General features: G+C 36.3%; 1 protein-coding gene across 1 annotated transcript in view; it reads right to left on the reverse strand.

Moving 5' to 3' along the window:
• Positions 1-6,568: 6,568 nt before the first annotated feature.
• Positions 6,569-19,837, reverse strand: part of LOC128558950 (uncharacterized) — a 32,979-nt gene continuing 19,710 nt past the window's right edge. Inside the window, exon 2 of the mRNA XM_053549428.1 lies at positions 6,569-7,448. Coding sequence (XP_053405403.1) covers positions 6,583-7,448 — 866 coding nt within the window. The 3' untranslated portion in view covers positions 6,569-6,582. The remainder of the gene's footprint in view (positions 7,449-19,837) is intronic.

The raw sequence follows: 19,837 nt of genomic DNA on the forward strand, positions 1-19,837 counted from the left end.
TTGAATTTACAATTATTTCTATATTTCCAAATTTCCCATTTTGTTTCATATATAATCGTATTAATCAATTTGTTTACTTGCCTGCCATCATAATATCCGAAACAAACAGCAAATTTAAAAGCAGAATCACAGATGCTGACATATCTAAACAGGTCGTTCAAATCTTATTTAAAAATGTCCAAATATTTTTGGCAAAATGACATTCCCACACCAGGTGCACTAAAGTTTCTCTGTGTTCTTTGCATATATTACAAATTCCGTTTGATAATTTCATAAGACTGAGTTTATGCTCTGTAAATATAACGTTGTGTAAAAATTTCCATTGAAACTGTTTTGCTACTTTTGAAGAAAAAGAACCTGAAATTTGACACCATACCATTTTCCATGGTATATCGCGCGCAAACAAGCTCTCCCATTTGTTTTCTACCTGTAATAGATTTCTTTTTCTTTTCCAGACAGATGATATTTGTTTCAGTTTCAAATTGGTTTGATCTAATATTTTACGATTATTATTCATTAAACATAAACCAGACAAAAATGTCGTATATTTTTCACCGTTATAGAAGTTTTCTTTAAGAGCTTTAATGTACTTTAAAGGAATACTAACTTTGATAATATGCCATTCTGATATCCAGTTTTGCTTGTATTTCAATTTTGTTAGCAGATGTTCTGCAGTAATAAAATCAATCAGAATTGGATCCCAGAAATCTTTCATTGAAACAATGTCACTTTTTAAGAAAGATTTAAAAAATATAGGTTTCCCTCGACATCTTATCTCGTTGTTTCCAAATAAGAACATATCTTTTATATCAGAAATAGTTGTGGGGCGAAAGTTTTGTCTGAATTTCACCCATTCACTGAGCGCTTGTTTATAGAAATCGCTCATGTTACATACTATTTTAACATTTTCTAAGGATGAACATTTACAGAGCATAAAAGATTGTAAAAACAATGGATCGAGAGATTGCAAGTAGTATTTTCCAATTGAATTCCAGTTCTGTAATTCAGAGTGAATTATTCTAAATATTGTTTTTATTTGTAAACCTGCTAAAATGTTTTTTACGCTACACATATTCAAACCCCGGTTTTCACGATCGAAAAGTAATGTGTTACTTGCTACCAATGGTGTTTTGCCGTCCCAAAGAAAATCTCGCATAATTAGTTCAATTTCTTTGATGTAATTATCCGGAATTCCTCTGATCTCTATTTCAAAAATTATCTTTTGATATTACATATGCTTTTAAAATGAGGATTTTTCCATTAAGTGTGAGACCTCTCGATTTCCATATTTCTAGGCAACTCTTGATTTTATTTATTTTTGACATCCAAAGTTCATTTAAATCTATATTGTACCCATGACAAATGCCTAATGTTTTTACATAGTTTTTGGTCCATTTTATTTCTTTGAATTTGGGGGTCTTGTTTTTAAATTTTCCAGTAAAAAGTCCAGTTGTTTTTTCTTTATTTATTTTTGCCCCAGATGCTTTTTCATAAATAGAAAGATTTTGAAAAATCTCAGGGATTGAAGATTCATCTTCACAAAAGAATTGTGTGTCATCAACATATTGGTTTAACCTAGCTTCAAGTGCAATTCCATTTTGCGAAGGAATTTTGATACCACATATATTTTCATTTTGTCTTATGATACAAGCCATAGGCTCTGCTTGTAAAATTTAGAGCAGAGGTGTAATCGGGCAACCTTGTTTTATTGAACGGGATATACTGAAAAAATCAGATACAAAGCCATTTGTCTGTATAGCAGTTCTTGAACCAACCAAAAGCATTTGAACCCATTTCCTAAATTTGATGTTAAAGCCAAACTTTTCAAGACATATACTGACCCATTCCCACTCTACTCTGTCAAATGCTTTTGTCTGATCTAAAAAAATCATTACTCCGTTTTTGTTGTTACCATCTGCAAAATCTATTATATCTTGTAAAAAACGATTTGCTCTCTTACTCTCTTAAATAATGACGACCTAGATTTAGTCGCAGAAAACATAAATAAAACAATACTTGAAGCTGCAGCTAAAACAATACCGTCTGAAGTTATAACTGTGCGTCCTGCGGATGTATCGTGGTTTAACTCTGGAATTCGAAAACGTATAAGACAAAGAAAAGACTTTTCAAAAAAGCAAAGCTACATAACAACGAATTTCTTTGGAACAAATTTAAAAGTAAACGAAATAAAGTCACAGAAGAACTAAGAAAAGCCAAAACTGATTTTAAAAATAAAATTAACGACCAGATTTATAACGAAAAACTTGATGTCAAAACATGGTTTAAAATATCTAAGAAAAACATGAACAAACTAAACCATCTCTTTACCTAACCTATCCTATGAAGGCAAAATAGCATCAGACGACAAAGATAAAGTTAATATCCTAAACTCAAATTTTGCAAACAATCAACAATTGACGAAAGCAATAACTCAACACCAGACAATCCCGACCAGCCGCCACACATCCTTGACCATATACACATTTCAGAACAAGATATTAAGGATGCAGTATCCTCAATTAACCCATCTAAGTCCTGTGGCCTAGACTTGGTCAGTCCTAAACTTTTAAAGGAAGGATGTCCAGTCTTAGCAGCACCACTCTCTCTATTTGTCAATAAATTACTCACTAGATCTTATTTCTCTTCAGTCTGGAAAGAGGCAAATGTAACCCCAATTTATAAAAATGCCATTCCATCTGACCCACAGCATTATCGATCAATATCCCTTGTAAGTTGTGTTGGGAAGCTCATGGAAAGATGTATCAATAAACATTTTGTTAATTACCTTAATCAGAACAACCTTCTTAGCAGTTACCAGTCAGGGTTTATTTCTGGTGATTCCACAACTAATCTGCTTATGTATATTTACAATGACATATGTAAGGCGATGGATGAAGGCAAGGAAGTTCGAGCAGTCTTTTCCGATATATCCAATGCATTTGACCGGGTTTTGCATAAATGTCTCCTGTTTAAACTTTCAACAACTGGTATTAGTGGGAATCAGTACTCCGCTGGTTTAAATCTTATTTAACTTTCAGAAAGCAAAGGGTAGTATTTGTAAATGCATCTTCTGACTGGTCATTATAAGTCCTGGTGTCCCTCAAGGTTCGATCCTAGGGCCAATACTATTCTTAATGTTCAAAAATGATATCGTTCAAGATTAATTTTTGTTCAAATGTCCGGATATTCGCAGATGACACCAGCCTGTATATTATTGTAGAATACACTGCTTCAGCTGCCCTAACCCAAAATCTGAAACTGAATAATTTGATTAAATGCCTATTTTTATACAATGATATATTCAATGGCGTTGTACATAATAATGATAATAATAGTTATTATAACAATATTAATACTGACAATAATAATAATAATAATAGCCTTATTGTAATAAACAGTCCTGATCGCACCCCTTCCCTTGAGGTCATTTTACCCCCATTGCCAATACCAGTGCTTAAAGCACCTGGCACGCCCAGACGGGCTGCATATAGAGGTTCAAACCCCTCGGTTAATGGTGCCAATATATACTATTTAAGAAAGAAATACTACACACTTCCCTACCCATAGAGCCTTACCAACAAGTGCGTTTATTAAACAATCCTTGGAGATATAAATGTTGAAATGTAAAACCTTTTACAAAAAGTTAAGAATCAAGACCTGGAAACAATTTCTAAATGGTCAAAAACATGGTTGGTTACCTTTAATCCTTTAAAAACGGATACCCTGACCTTCTCAAGGAAAACATGTCTTGCTAAAGCCTGTTAGTACTCATAAACATCTCGGCCTAATACTTTCTGAAGATTGTAAATGGAATGCACACATTGCAAACACTGTTACTAAGGCCTGGCAAAGACTCGAAGTCTTACGCTCTCTAAAATATCTTTTAACTAGACAGAATCTTTAACGTTTATACATTATTTTTATCCGCCCTTTACTAGAATACGGGGATGTTATATCTGACAACTGCTCCAACAACAAATCTGAATTAGAATCATTAAGAAGTTTTAAGGATAATTACAGGTGCAACAAAATATTGCAACGTGGAAAAGCTCTACACTGATACTGGGGTAGAAACCTTAACTAAACAAGAGCTCGTCGAACACGAATGCCCCCTTGATGCATTCAGTAATTGCACAAGGAACAGAAATTATATGCTCACTGTAAACAAAAGTTCTACCATTCTGGTTTAATCTGACCTTGACCTTTAACCTATTAACCTAACAATTGATTACAGAGTGATCTTGGCGCCATCCACTGAGCCATTTTTGAATGTTCCAAATTTCAAGACTAGCTCAATGTCAAAACCAAGGTCAAATTTCATTTCGGTACAAAACAATGTGTATGTGGTCAAAATTTGAAAGCTGTGGCTTGAGAAATGTGAAAGCAGGTCACTAGATCAATTTCAAGGTCAAAGTTCATTTCGGTAGACAGAACTATGCATGTGCTTCAAATTTGGAGGCTGTATATTGAGAAATGTGAAAGTAGGTAATAGGTAAAAATCAATGTCAAATTTCAATTCAGTACACAAAAGTATGCATGAGGTCCAAATTTGAAGCCTGTAGCTTCAGAAATGTGAAAGTAGGTCACTAGGTCAATCTCAAGATCAAAGTTCATTTCGGTACACAAAACTATGCATGTGGTTCAAATTTGAAGGCTGTGGCTTGAGAAATGTGAAAGTAGGTCACTAGGTCAAAATCAATGTCAAATTTTATTTCGGAACATAAAACTAGGCAAGTGGTCCAAATTTGAAGCCTGTACCTTCAGAAATGTGAAAGTAGGTCACTAGGTCAATCTCAAGATCAGAGTTCATTTCAGTACACAAAACTATGCTTGTGGTTCAGATTTAAAGGCTGTAGCTTGAGAAATGTGAAAGTAGGTCACTAGGTCAAAATCAAGGTAACATTTTATTTTGGACCAAAAAACTATGCATGTGGTCCAAATTTAAAGCCTGTACCTTCAAAAATGTGAAAATATGTCACTAGGTCAATAACAAGGTAAAAGTTTTCGGTACACAAACCTATGCATGTGGTCCAAATTAGAAGGCTGTAGCTACAGAAATGTGAAAGTAGGTCACTAGGTCAAAATCAAGGTCAACTCATGTCAAGGTTCGTCTTGCCACTCAAAACTATACATGTGGTCCAAATTTGAATGATGTATGTTATGGACATGAAGATTCTAAGTTTTTCCCTATATAAGTCTATATGAACCATATGACCCCTGGGGAGAGGCCGTATTTGACCCTAGAGGGATAATTTGAACAAACTTAAAATTGGTAGAGAACCACTAAATGGTGCTACATTACAAACTATCAAAGCCATAGTCTTTGTGGTTTGGACAAGAAGATTTTCAAAGTTTTTCCCTATATAAGTCTATGTAAACCATGTGACGCCCAGGGCGGAGCCGTATTTGACCCTAGGGGAATAATTTGAACAATCTTAGTAGAGGACCATTAGATGATGTCATATACAAAATATCAAAGCCCTAGGCCCTGTGGTTTTGGACAAGAGGTTTTTCAAAGTTTTTTCCTATATAAGTCTATATAAACCATGTGACCCCCGGGGTGGTGCCATATTTGACCCCAGGGAAATAATCTGAACTATCTTGGTAGAGGACCACTAGATTTTGCTACATACCAAATATCAAAGCCCTAGGCCCTATGGTTTTGGACAAGAAGATCAGAAACCGTTTAACTGTTCCTGGCCAATGTGACCTTGACCTTTGACCTAACGACCTCAAAATCAATAGGGTCATCTGCTGGTCATGGCCAACCTAACTATCAAATTTCATGACAATAGCGTTCATGAGCTATTGCCTGGAAACCATTTTACTGTTCCTGGTCACTGTGACCTTGACCTTTGACATACTTAACTCAAAATCAATAGGGATCATCTGCTGGTCATGACCAACCTCCCTATCAACTTTCGTGACCCTAGGCTTAAGCGTTCTTGAGTTATCATCCGGAAACCGTTTTACTGTTCAGGGTCACTGTGACCTTGACCTTTAACATACTGACCTCAAAATCAATAAGGTTCATCTGCTGGTCATTACCAACCTTCCCATTAACTTTCATGATTCTAGGCCCAAGTATTATTGAGTTATCATCCGGAAACCGTTTTACTATTCAGGGTCAATGTGACCTTGACCTTTGACATACAGACCTCAAAATCAATAGGGGTCATCTGCTGGTGATGACCAACCTCCCTATCAACTTTCATGATCCTAGGCCCAAGCGTTCTTGAGTTATCATCCAGAAACTGATTGGTCTACATTCCGACCGACCGACCGACCGACATCTGCAAAACAATATACCCCGCCTTCTTCGAAGGGGGAGGGGGCATGAAGACGTAAGAAGCACAAAGTTACCCTGCTTTACAAAATGAAAAACAAATTAACTCCTAATTATTTAAGCAACCTAATTCCAGAACGTTCCCTGCACAGATTTGACAATTTTGTTATACAGACTTAATGACAGTTAAAGTATAATTTTTGAATGTGAAATATATTATAGTGCTATTTAAATATTTGTAAAATTGCTTGGTTAAGCCAAAAGCGAAGAAACTGCATTTGCCTTTTACTTTCATTCTATTTGATTTTTAACAAATCAGAATTTTTTTGCTCTGGATCTCTGGTTCCAAATTTCCCTGACTTTTCCCCGACTTTAGCCTGATTTCCAAATTTCCCTGAAGAATTATAAACTCCCCTCACTTTTCCCTGACCTTGAAAAAAACACTTTTTTCTTTTACCTTTCCCTGACAACGGGAACCCGGACTTGTGTTTAAACGGCTGCCTAGACTGCAATAGTAAATCTATTTTTTGAGAAAGGCCACTGAACATCTCATTTGTATTGTTTCGTAATGAAGTTATTTCATTTTTCATCTGACTCACTTCAGTATGCAATATTTGAAAGTCAGATACAAGTTGATGTTGCGTCGGAATTGTATTCTCATTTGACAATGTGTCGTCAACAGCCATGTCGACACCACAGTCCTCAATACTATCTGTTGATGGTTGCAATTTCAGATAAAAGGACGGATGTTCTTCTGATAAGGACACTTTTGTTTGTACTTCAGAAGGAGGGATTAGTTCTGCTAAAATCTGACACATCGGCGTAATCATTATCCTACCATCTGACATTCCACCTTCTACCATGCCGACAGCTACAAGCTCATTAGACCTGTCTTTTGCAAAAACAAGTGCACCTGAATCGCCACTTAATGCGAACGGTTTGCTACCGACAGACAGAATTTCAACTTGATTATGAAGTAGGTAACCAAACTCAGAATAACCACACATGTTGGTCCGTCGAATAATGGACCCATTCATGCGCACAAGTCCTCTTGTTACTCCAGTGATGGCACCAAATTTAACCACTTCAGTACTGATATCATCATCGGACAAATCACGTGTTATTCCCGAATTGAAAATCATTGGCCGACTCTGGTCAAAACCTGTAATAAAATGCATGAAATACATTTTCATCAATGAATGTTCACTTCTATTCCTTTTGTCTTTGTTCCGATAAATTCTATTTATTATTTAGAATCTGAAGTAACAGTTGCTATAGACAGCTGTTAACAGAACAGCATTATTTTGATATTACAAAATAATTTAACTTTAAATATATCTACAAATGACCATGTGTTCCATCAGTGCCTTAACTTAACGTTACCATCTACACTTTTGTCTCGCCTGTATAAGTATTGCTTATCTGAAAAGAAGTGAAAATGCGATGGCATGATGATGAGATCACGATGGTACGATGGTGGAATGTCGATGTAATATTGTGATTTCATCATCGTACCATCGCGTTTTCACCATCCTACCATCGTATTTTGACCATCGTGCCATCCTATACGAATCACCGCGTTATATCAATCGTACCATCGCGTTTTCACCATCGTATCATTACGTTATCACCATCGTACCATCGCGTTTGCACCATCATGCCATCGCGTTATCACCATCATACCATCTCGTTTTGAACATTGTACCATTGCTATATCACCATCTAACCATCGTCTTTTGGTGGTCATGCACTATAGAGTGAGTGTATTCGCTGCCAAGAAGGGAAACAAAGATTGAAATACCAATACTTAGTCCTCTAACTTGCTAGAATGTACTTCTATGGTTCCAATATAAGTAAAGAAAAGTTTTTGGATTCTATTTATACTAATTAACCTTAAAAGCAAAGAAGCAATTATTTGCAACAAAATATAATCATTTATCGTCCACTTCGTGTTAATGTAAACATCAAAATTTATTTAGTTTATATAAAATTTATCTATGTTTCAGAGTCTCTCTTTTTTCCGTATGTTATTTTATGGCTAATATATCTAAAATTTCTTTTTATATTGAAATTTGTCAATTAATGTTTTCTTTTTATTTTCAGTAATTTTTTAGAAATGAAGTATTTCCAATTCATATTTTCTCTCAAAATTGATTTCTATATAGAAACAAATTAAGGAAAATCGGTGTGACTTAGGTTTGAATCGCAGAATTCGTAATTTTTCTTTCTGTGACATATATAATTCTAACATTCATCTTAATAATTCTTCATTATACCGAATTGTTCATAATTTTGATATTCAACTTTATTTTTCACTATGTCAGTCTATTGTTATTTCATAAAGGTATCACTAATAAATTCATATGAAAAATTATATTCGTGTTTTTTTTTTTTTTTATTTTTACCATAATTACTTTAACATTATTACTGTTTTATCAAGTGCACTACCGACTGATCAAAAGAATTAACTGTAACGATTACTGAAAGCATAAAGGGAAGTAATTCCACTAATATGCAAATTTGTAAACCTGTCAATTGTCATTGGAGTAAAATGACAGTATATATGTGTAACAAATCACCTTTGGTGATGAGCTAGCTTTTCACCGACGGGATTTGTGTGGCACTGAAACGTTACAAAAGTGGTGGCAGCGGTGGGATATTTTGTGAAAAATTCTATAAGGCATTTCAATAAAATTGTCCTCACAAAGGCACAATCACCAGTGCCAGCTCACACCTTCCGAATTAATCATTAATATACATTCAAAACAAAATGACTAGTCATTCGGGAGTTTTAAATATGGAAGAGTTAATGCAAAGGTTAACGTATTTAGAGATGAATAATGAAAACCTTAGAATGCAATTAGAAATACAGGCTTTAGATAGGCAGCTGTTGGCATGTGGTCCTCAAAAGGCCCCTAATTCGCCTTTGAACAACACTGCGGAATTTTTCCATAAATTAGACAAAGTTGTGCCTGATGGCCCAAAACATAGTACCCCAGACGAAACAAGACACGACATACATGACTGGACTATGTATCCAGAAAAGACATTGTCAAAAGATAAGATGATATGCCTAAACCAAATATTAGGCCATCTATCACACAAAGTACCCAGACACCGACAATGGGATTGAAAGCTATGGGATCTAGAACTGGGCGTCCAGAAGCACTGACAATGCCAGTTAACGAAATGCCCAAACCTGATCAACTTGATAGCAAAAAGCTAAGGTTTATCGACCCTAGTCTGCATACGGACGAGCATTCCATGATACATGACAAAAAGCAGGCAACACCTCCTTCTGCAGAATGCCTTTCCGTCAGTAATGCGGGAAAGCAGCATAAAAACCAAGGAATAAAAGTTAAACCTGCAACATACGACGGTACTAGTAGCTGGTTGGATTACCAGGCACACTTTGAGGTATGTGCGAAAATAAATGATTGGTCCTACACAGAAAAAGGAATGTATCTTTCAGTATCTTTAAGGGGCCAAGCACAGGGTGTGTTTGGTAATTTAGAGAAATCTAATGACTATGACCAATTGGTAAAGGCATTGCAGGAACGTTTCGCTCCTCCAAACCAGACTGAACTTTATAGAGTGCAATTAAGAGAACGTCGACAAAGGGCTTCCGAGACATTAGCAGCTTTAGGACAAGACATTCGAAGGCTTACGAATTTAGCCTATCCTACAGCACCCGCCGACGTAAGAGAGACTCTTTCTGAAGAACAGTTTATAGATGCATTGATTTCTTCAGATATGAGACTACGGGTCAAGCAAGCACGACCTACTGATTTGAATGATGCTGTGCGCCATGCGGTTGAACTAGATGCCTTTAATAGCGCTGAAAGAAAGCATTTGGAAAGTCAGGGCTTTATGAGAAACATTTCAGATAACACTCATTCACAATATTCCAGGCAAAAAGCACCTACACCACAATACACTGAAAATAACCCTGATTTTGAAAAACTTCAAAAGAATGTAAATGATTTGAGTAAGGCATTCTATGAATGGAAAGATAAATCATCTAAACCGCCCTCAATTCGTACAAACATGGGTACAAGAAAAGACCAACAAAACAAAAGGAAATGCTATACATGTGGGTCTGAACAGCACCTAGCTAATACGTGTCCACAAAAGGCAAACTCTAGAACATTTAGCTCATCAAAACAAAAAGGCCATCTTCGAAATATCGCATCATTCGGATCAGGGCTCTTTCTTAAATGTAGCATTAATAATATTACACTTGAATGCCTGGTCGATACCGGTGCTACACTGACTTTACTTTCTCACAAAACATGGGATCTGATAAAAGACAGAAATACAGCTTCTTTGGAAAAATCCAATACACAAATCTCTGCAGCTTCTGGCGATCATTTGAACGTTTCAGGCAAAACATCAGTTATTTTTGACATTAATGGAATCCATGTAGTTACAGGGGTACTAATTGTTGAGATAGATATTGATGGCATTATAGGTTTAGACTTTATGAAAGCCAATAACTGCCAATTAGACATTCACAAAAACACTATTACTGTCAAAGGTACGCCTTGTCAAATGGTACAGGCTGGTCACTTAGGTTGCTACAGGGCAACAATTGCAGAAATGTGTTACATTCCCCCCAATTCAGAAATGATAGTGACTGGAGAGCTTTCTATACCATCTGCAAGAAAAAATGAACTTGGTATTATAGAACCATTACATGACTACAATAAATGCAATATGGGCGTAGCAGCTAAAGCACTTGTGCATGCCGGAGATACCGTTCCTGTTAGGTTACTGAATACAAGTCAGGAAACGGACAAATACTACCCAGGTACACATATTGCCAATTTAAGCCTCGTGTCTCAAATATCCTCGGTTTCTACACAAAGTCATACGCACGCAAAGCAAGTACCAGAACATTTGTCAGATGTTTATCAAAGAGCTACTGTAGGGCTTACAAAGGCACAATGCCGTCAAGTAGCTGATCTTTTGAAAAAGCATTCTAATACATTTTCCAAGACTGATGCTGACATTGGTAGGACGGGCATTATAAGACATAATATTGATATAAGAAATTCCCATCCCATCAAACAACCTCTACGAAGAATGCCAGTTCACATGCAGGAGGAAGCAAGTAAACAAATTCAAAACATGCTAGAACAAGATGTCATTCAACCGTCTTCGAGTCCTTGGGCAAGCGGCATTGTTATGATGGAAAAGAAAGACAGAACAAAAAGATTTTGCATAGACTATAGAAAATTGAATGACGTCACGGTGAAAGACGCGTATCCGATACCTCGCATAGACGATTCATTGGATCAATTGTCTGGTACCACCTGGTTTTCATGTTTAGACTTCAACAGCGGATACTGGCAGCTAGAGGTAGATCAAAAGACAGAGAGAAAACGGCCTTTGTGTCAAGACAAGGTTTATTCGAATTTAAAGTCCTCCCATTTGGACTCTGTAATGCTCCTGCCTCATTTGAGCGTTTAATGGAAAAGGTATTAGCGGGTCTAAACTGGGAAATTTGTCTTATTTATTTAGACGACATAATAGTGACAGGAAAAACATTTTCAGACATGGTTCAAAATTTAGATAAAGTCTTCACACGACTAGGAGAAGCTGGTTTAAAATTAAAACCAAGAAAATGCCAATTATTCGCTAGTGAAGTTGAATATTTAGGTTATATCATTTCAAAAGAAGGAATTAAGACGGACCCTAAAAAGATTAAAACCGTGAAAAATTGGCCACAACCCACTACTCTTAAAGAGGTGCGGTCATTTCTAGGTTTTTGTTCCTATTATCGTCGGTTCATTGAGAAATTTTCTGAGCTTGCAAAGCCTCTTCACAAGCTTTCCGAAAAAGGTCAAAAGTTTTTATGGTCAAAGCAGTGTGAACAATCTTTCCTATCTTTCCTATTTAAAACAAAGGTTAATTGATGCTCCAGTGCTCAATCATCCAGACTTCACTAAGCCGTTCATTTTAGACACTGATGCTAGTGATCAAGCCATTGCTTGCGTCCTTTCTCAAAACATTGATGGAATTGAACATGTTGTAGCATATGCAAGCAGAACTCTCACCAAACAAGAACGGAGATACTGCGTTACAAGAAAAGAACTTCTTGCTTTGGTCCATTTTGTAAAGTACTTTAAACACTATTTATATGGTAAAAAGTTCTTGATCAGAACGGATCATGGTAGTCTAAGATGGCTGATGAATTTCAAAACTCCAGAAGGTCAAATTGCCCGGTGGCTGGAAATCCTATCATCATTCCAGTTCGATATTAAACATCGTCCAGGTAGACTACATGGTAATGCCGACGGACTCAGTAGAATACATTGTGGGCAGTGTGGCCGATCAGAACTAGAAGAAGGCCATATCAGATCAATCACTGTAGAATCACAAAACCCTCCTGACATCGAATCTCTTGTTGAATCCCAGGACTCGAATAGGGACATAAGTATTATGAAAGAATGGGTTATGAATGGTCAAAAACCAACTGCTACAGACATTTCAAGCGAAAGTTACTTCCTTAAAACCCTCTATGGTCAGTACACTTTCTTCAGAGTAGAGAATAACTTATTAATCCAAGAATGGAAAGATTACGAAACAAACACAAAGTACAGTCAAGTCGTAATTCCTTTAAAATTACGCAGAACAATTCTGAGGTTTTCACATGATCTTAATACCGCAGCACACCTAGGTATTAAGAAGACGTTCGAACGAATACGTGCCAAGTATTTTTGGCCAGGGATGAGGAAAGATGTAGAAGCATACGTCTTAGGTTGTGAATATTGCCAGAAAAGAAAAGCACCATTAAAGACTAAAATGGCTCCAATGCAGATAGTTTGTTCAGGCTTTCCTATGGAAAGAATCGCACTGGACATACTTGGGGAATTACCGGTAACAGAGAGAGGCAATAAGTATATAAGAGTTATTTCGTGCTATTATACAAAATGGACAGAGTTTTCCAATGCCAAACATGGAGGCATCGACAATTGCAAAACTATTAGTGGAAGAAGTCATTGCTAGGTTTGGTGTGCCAAGTAAAATTCATTCCGACCAAGGGAAACAATTTGAGAGTCGTCTTTTCAAAGAAATGTGCAAACTTTTGAACATTCAAAAGACCAGAACCACGGCGTATCATCCTCAAAGCGACGGAATGGTCGAAAGATTTAATAAAACACTTGCAAGAATGCTTAGCATGTTTGTAGACGAAAATCGTACCAATTGGGATGGACACCTCCCATACGGCATGATGGCCTATAGGTCATCTGTTCATGAAACTACTAACTATTCCCCTAATATGTTAATGTTAGGTCGTGAAACGACAACTCCGCTTGACCTAATGTTTGAAATGCCCCCGACTATGAAATCCATTCCTGTAAATCAGTGGGTATGGGAATTACAAAAAACACTTGAAAATAGCCACAAATTAGTTAGGGAAAATACTGGTAGGTCAATGAGTAGACAAAAATCGTATAGAGACACTAAAGTTTCATATGAGAAGTTTGAGCCAGAAGATTTAGTGTATGTCTTTTTCCCTGTAAAACAAGTAGGTTGCTCTTCAAAATTTACATCATTCTGGAGAGGTCCGTTTAAGGTGAGTGAAAAGATTTCTGATGTTCTTTACAATGTTAACTGTGGCAGAGCAGGCGTTTCCCAGGTCATACACTGTGACAGAATGCGAAAAGCAAGGACACAGAATAATGAGTCCGGCATACAGGTAAATGATGAAGAAATGCAAAATAACGATATAAGTAGTGAAAGGAAAAGAAATAAGCCATTCTGGCATAAAGATTATATATTTTCTATTTCCAGTATGGCAAGAACAAAGACAACAAGTCGTAAGAGGAAGTGTCAGTACTGTCACAAGAAGTCTGAATCTGACATAGAACAGCATGAAGAAAAATGTAAGGAGAGTAGGGTAGAATGTAAAACGTGCAAAAAGAGCCTGAAGAATAAGAAGTGTTTAAAGCAGCACGTGAAAATCTGTCACTGTGAGAAAGAGGTAAAAAGTGCAGGGAAAGAAGAGTGGGAAGAAAATCCCAAACTTGATGTTGACCTCTACTTCGAGGAGAAGGTAAATAAGCTGATAGATAGTGTAAGCGAATCGGGTGATTCCGAGTCAGAGTTGGAAAGTCCTTCTGATAGAGAAAGTGAGAGTGAAGAGACCGGAGAAAGCATAAGCACAAGTGAGAAGAATGATGATTCAGCCGATGGTAGTAATGATAACCTTGAAATTCAAGTGAAAGGTACAGTTGAAGGAGAAAAGAAAGGGACAAAGATTGTAGACACTGAAGAAAGACAGACTGTAAGTAATGAAAGCAAGGCAACTGAAACTCTAGGTAATCAGAAAGATCGGAAAGGTAGCCCAAAAGTAAAAGAAAATACTAGAAAAAGAACAGCCACAAAAAGCTGTCTAGAAATCCTTAAAGGAAGACTTTTCTCGAAGGCAACCCAACCAAAACCAATTTATACGCCACGTCAGAAGAAAGCAAAGTTTGACGTTAAAAGCCTGAAACAGAAGCTACAGGTTCAAAAAGATTTTCCAAAGATCAAAAGTGTACACCAAAATGAAAGTCGAGAGTTAGAAAGTTAGAGGTGTCAAAGAGGTGTCGGACAAGTCCACACAGATGGAAGAAGGAGGTTTGTGCAAACACTGTGGAATAATGTATTTCAACACAGCGATGTACTTGATGCATGTAGGTTTGCACTCACGAGAAAAGCCCTTTATTTGTAATGCTTGTGGAAGAGAATACCACGATAGTATCGCATTTAATGCACACTTTTTACAGGGTCACCAGTAGATACTTTCTTTTAACGCAATGTGACCAAGATATGTCAGTTTAAAGTTAAAATATGTGTTAAAGGTTTTTGATGTTTTAAATGCTACGTTGTTTCAAAAAGAAAAAAAAACAGCTATTGTTAATTACTTATAAAAAAAAAATTTTCTTTTGTAAGACAGGTTTTAAGTTTTGCCTATGATATTTTGACTCGTCTTTTATTTGTTTAGTCAAATATAATGTATAAGGGCATGCGGGAAGAATGAACCCGGAGGCGTGGGTAGTGTGACAAAATGTCCCTAATACACTAATAAGATTGTTCCTTAAAATTGTTCACCTTTAACAAAACAGCTTTTGATAACTTCTACGTAGTGCTTTCCCCTTTATTATGCAACGTCATTTGCAAACAAAACAAGTGTTCTGCAAACGAGTTATCAAATCACTTCATGTAAGTATTTGAGGTAAATGAAAGCATTGACTGCATTCATATTTCATTCAATCAACTTATAATACTTCTGTTAATGGCGCACTTTCGCTGCTTAAAGCTGTATTTCAATAGATATCAATAAATGCTTATTGTTTGCATATATACGTACATGTATAATCAGTCAATGTCCAGACGGCGTTCATTAGAAATGAATGTAAGTATTTTTATCCAATCAGTAGCCGTTTTACATAGTTATGTTCAGTAGCACTACGCATTTCCTAAAAAAACTGCCATTGGATAAGTATGTTAGCACATGCGCAGATCAAGAAGCAAGTAAAGGACTTGGCTTCACTTGACATGACTCTCAGTTCGCTGTTGGTATTCGAAGGAGACACATCGTTAATAATTAATTATTTAATTAATTATTTGTTGCATTAGTCAAGCTGGGACTTTGGGACGACAGTGCCAAGTAAACAATTTCAAAGCGAAAGGAAGGCATTCTTTAGCTAGATATATTGAAAGGCATTGAAGGCCCGGGTCGTAGTACTCTAGTGGCATTTTAAAAATCTTTTGCGGCTTATTATACCAGTTGCACCAGGACTTTAGGCTGATATTCCTACAAAGAACAGATAAGGCATTCTGTGTCTTTGTTGGTCATAGAAGCCTGGGTCGTGGCATTCTGGTGATTATTTTAGTAAGGCATTTTGCCTTAGCTAAGGGTCATCTTTTTATACATTGTAGTTCTTGTCATTTTAAGTATCTTTAATTATTCTACTGATCCTTTTATAAGCTAATCATTTTCGAATCATTTCTTTTAAATCACTAAGCAGATAGCTTGAGGAATATTTATATAATAGGCATTTCGCTACATAAATCAATTCGACAAGCAGTCATTAGGAAAATTATATATACGGCATTTTAAGTACTTTCATTTTAGTGTTATTGCATTCTGATACTTTTTCTTGTCTTTTTATGATATTACTATATTTTTACCTAGACCGCTCGGATGAATAATAGCACCCACCGAAATTCGTTACAAAAATGGTGTCAGAAGTGTGATAAAGTCAACTGCCGGACTGGAGTTGCCTTACCCATGAATTTCCTAGGCCAAATCTCGGGACGAGATTTCTCATAGGGGAAAGTAATGTAACGATTACTGAAAGCATAAAGGGAAGTAATTCCACTAATATGCAAATTTGTAAACCTGTCAATTGTCATTGGAGTAAAATGACAGTATATATGTGCAACAAATCACCTTTGGTGATGAGCTAGCTTTTCACCGACGGGATTTGTGTGGCACTGAAACGTTACATAACCATAAGAAAATGTTATTACTGTGATTTGCCTGTAGAGGAAGACATTATCCCCTTTTGTTTCTCTCGACTACATCTTCTTGGCACCATGGCATGAAGTATCATTTATTTTGTAGAGAACTGTTTACTGTAATCTTCGAAAATCTGAGAAAAATTTGAGTGTAAATGGGTTCAGTCCATGTCCCTAGGCCCATCCCATCCCACGAGCCCATCCCTGGCTTTCCAGGATTCCCTTGTTGGCACAATGACATGATTTCCCAGGAGTATCATTTATTTTGCAGAGATCTGTTTCAGCTTAAGAAACTTTCGAGAATCTGAGAAAATATTATGGTCAAATGGGTTTAGCTCATGTTCTTGAGCCCATGCCATCCAATCCCACATGCTTACACTGACAATTATTTAATATGTTGTGCCGAGGTCCAGCTAGAAAGTTTAGTAGTGCATCAAAATAAAGGAAAATAATGCATAAATTCTTGTAAAGAAATTATACGACATTTAGAAACGTTATTAAGTTTTGGCTTTTAAGCCGAAGTTATTTATTGTTCTCAGTTAACATAAAATTTTATACATTTAAATGCGAAATGTATAGATATATCCAACGAGAATTCCAAAAATGTTAAACTGGTATCACGATGGGTTTTTCCATGAACAAAGTCAATTAAACCGAGTTTGCTATTATTCTGTTTGGTTGCATTCTATGCTTCAAAAGGTTCTTTTTACAGATTTTATTAACTATCACAACAGCAGTAAGTCTCCCCGCACTTGGATTCAGTGTTGCTATATTTCCTGGTCCTTAAGGATCATGGAGTCCATTCAATATTTGTGTAAGGACAGTTCCAGAATTAATTGCATGGGAGGGTTGGAAGGCACTTTTTGAAAAACCCCACCACCCATAATTTTTTATTTTCCTCCAACCCCACCACCCATGATTTTTAATTTTCCTCCAACCCCACTACCCATAATTATGAATTTTCCACTAACCCCCACCACCTATAATTATTAAATGTACTAAAATCGAAACATGGAGAGGTAACCGATGGCAGTAGTATTTACCGTTTTCCCTTTCTATATCTCAAAAATGTTGAAGAGTCATCAATATGCCTCATTTCGCTTCGAAAATTTGCTTTTAGACTAGACTCTGTCAATACCCCACCCGCCTGGTTTAATATGCGCTCTTCCGTAAAACATGTCCGTTTACCGGTGAAACAATCGTCGTTACATGCCTGTTAGTGTTTAAATGTTTACATCCTTTCTCTTTGAAAGTTTAATATATAAATATAATATTAAGAACTCGAATGAAAATGTTTACAGACACATTCAAGCTCTTAAGCCGGTGTAACGTTGTAAACTGACCCCCACAGAATAATGAACCCCCGGTCAATATTTTATATAGAATAATGACTCCCCGGTCATAATATTATGACCGAGGGGTCATAATATTATGACTCACCCACACGTAGAAAAATGACCCTCACATAGAATTGTGACCCGCATAGAATAACGACCCCCTAACCCAAACCCATCTAAGGTACACTTACAACATAATTATCCCCCACCGATAGGCATCGGAGGAGAATATGGTAATGGCACCCGTCCGTGTGTGCGTCCGTGCATGCGTCCGTACAATTTTTTTGTGACCGCAACTCCTTATTCATTATTGGACGGAATTGAGTCAAACGTTCAGGGATTACTACTACTGATGCTTAGTTGTGCAGGAAGAAAAAAAATTTGGATTTGCTCCACCTGTTCTGGAGTTATGGCCCTTTGTTACTTTTTTCTTATATATATATATATATATATAGTGCAAATTTTTGTGATCGCAACTCCTCATTCATTATTCATTCATTATTATAATGATTATAGTATTCAGGGATTACTACTATTAATGCTTAGTTGTGGAGGAAGAAACAAATCTTGGATTTGCTCAACCCGTTCTGGAGTTATGGCCCGTTTTTCAAATGGCATCGGCGGGAGATATGGCTGTCATTCGACAGCAGCCCTTGTTTTTTTTCTAAGAAGTGTAGGACGGCTTCCCTGGTTTCTTTAAAAACACATTACAACTTTATGTATAAATCGTGACGGGTATCGTAACAGAAACTTAGTTAACATATTGTGCAATGGCTTTGACTGTTATAAAGGGGTATAATAATTGCTCAATACGTGTTACTTTAAAGCTCTTGAAAAGTGACAAAAATCACCCAAACCTCCAGGGGAATGACTATATTTCAATATTATACTGAAATTTGAATATCTTATTGTTATGGGCGTCACATAAAACGTGGGACTTCCTAACAACCGATTTGCATACTTTATGACTTATATTGATATAATTGTGTTTTTTTTCTACTTAAAAACGCCTGAAAAATACCAAAAATACCCCAAATCCAAAGAAGGATGTCTCTTCAACAATATACTGAAATTTGAATAATTTCTAACGACGAGGAACGTCATAGGTAATAAAACCACTGGGCTACCTCATACCAGTTTCGCCTATTTTTGGAAGTATATATGAGTGATATATAGGTGACATAATGAAGGTTCTCAAGGGTATTTGACATCACTTTCAGGGGTAGCATAAAACATTGTGCTTTTCAACGTGTAACGTAGCGTGGCCACATAACCTTTTAATCAGTTTTATTTAACATAGCAACAGTCTTTATTGTTTTAAACATAACAGTTTTACGTCAATATTATTAAGAGAAGGTGACCTTATCAGTCTAGCATTTCTACCCCATCCCTCTCTCTAACTTTCTAACTCTAGATAATTATGTTTCAATATTTAACTAAGCAATCTAGCCGCTATGTAAAATTACGCAATTCATCGTGCCTTTTTCCTTAAACATAACTTTGATCCCGGAAGTAAATGGTATAAACAACTAGTATACCTGTTTAACCCTTGGGCTACATGTTTTGTGACAGGTTTGATAATTCAGCAAGCTTTCAATATTTTCAATTTATAGATCAGAAAAGAATAGAATATTTATTTAGATTCAAGCATTACAGCTTATCATCTTTCTCCGTAACATATTAAACAATGATTTATAGA

Source organism: Mercenaria mercenaria, chromosome 1 (genome assembly GCF_021730395.1).
Source record: "Mercenaria mercenaria strain notata chromosome 1, MADL_Memer_1, whole genome shotgun sequence".
In the NCBI taxonomy this organism is placed as follows: Eukaryota; Metazoa; Mollusca; class Bivalvia; order Venerida; family Veneridae; genus Mercenaria; species Mercenaria mercenaria.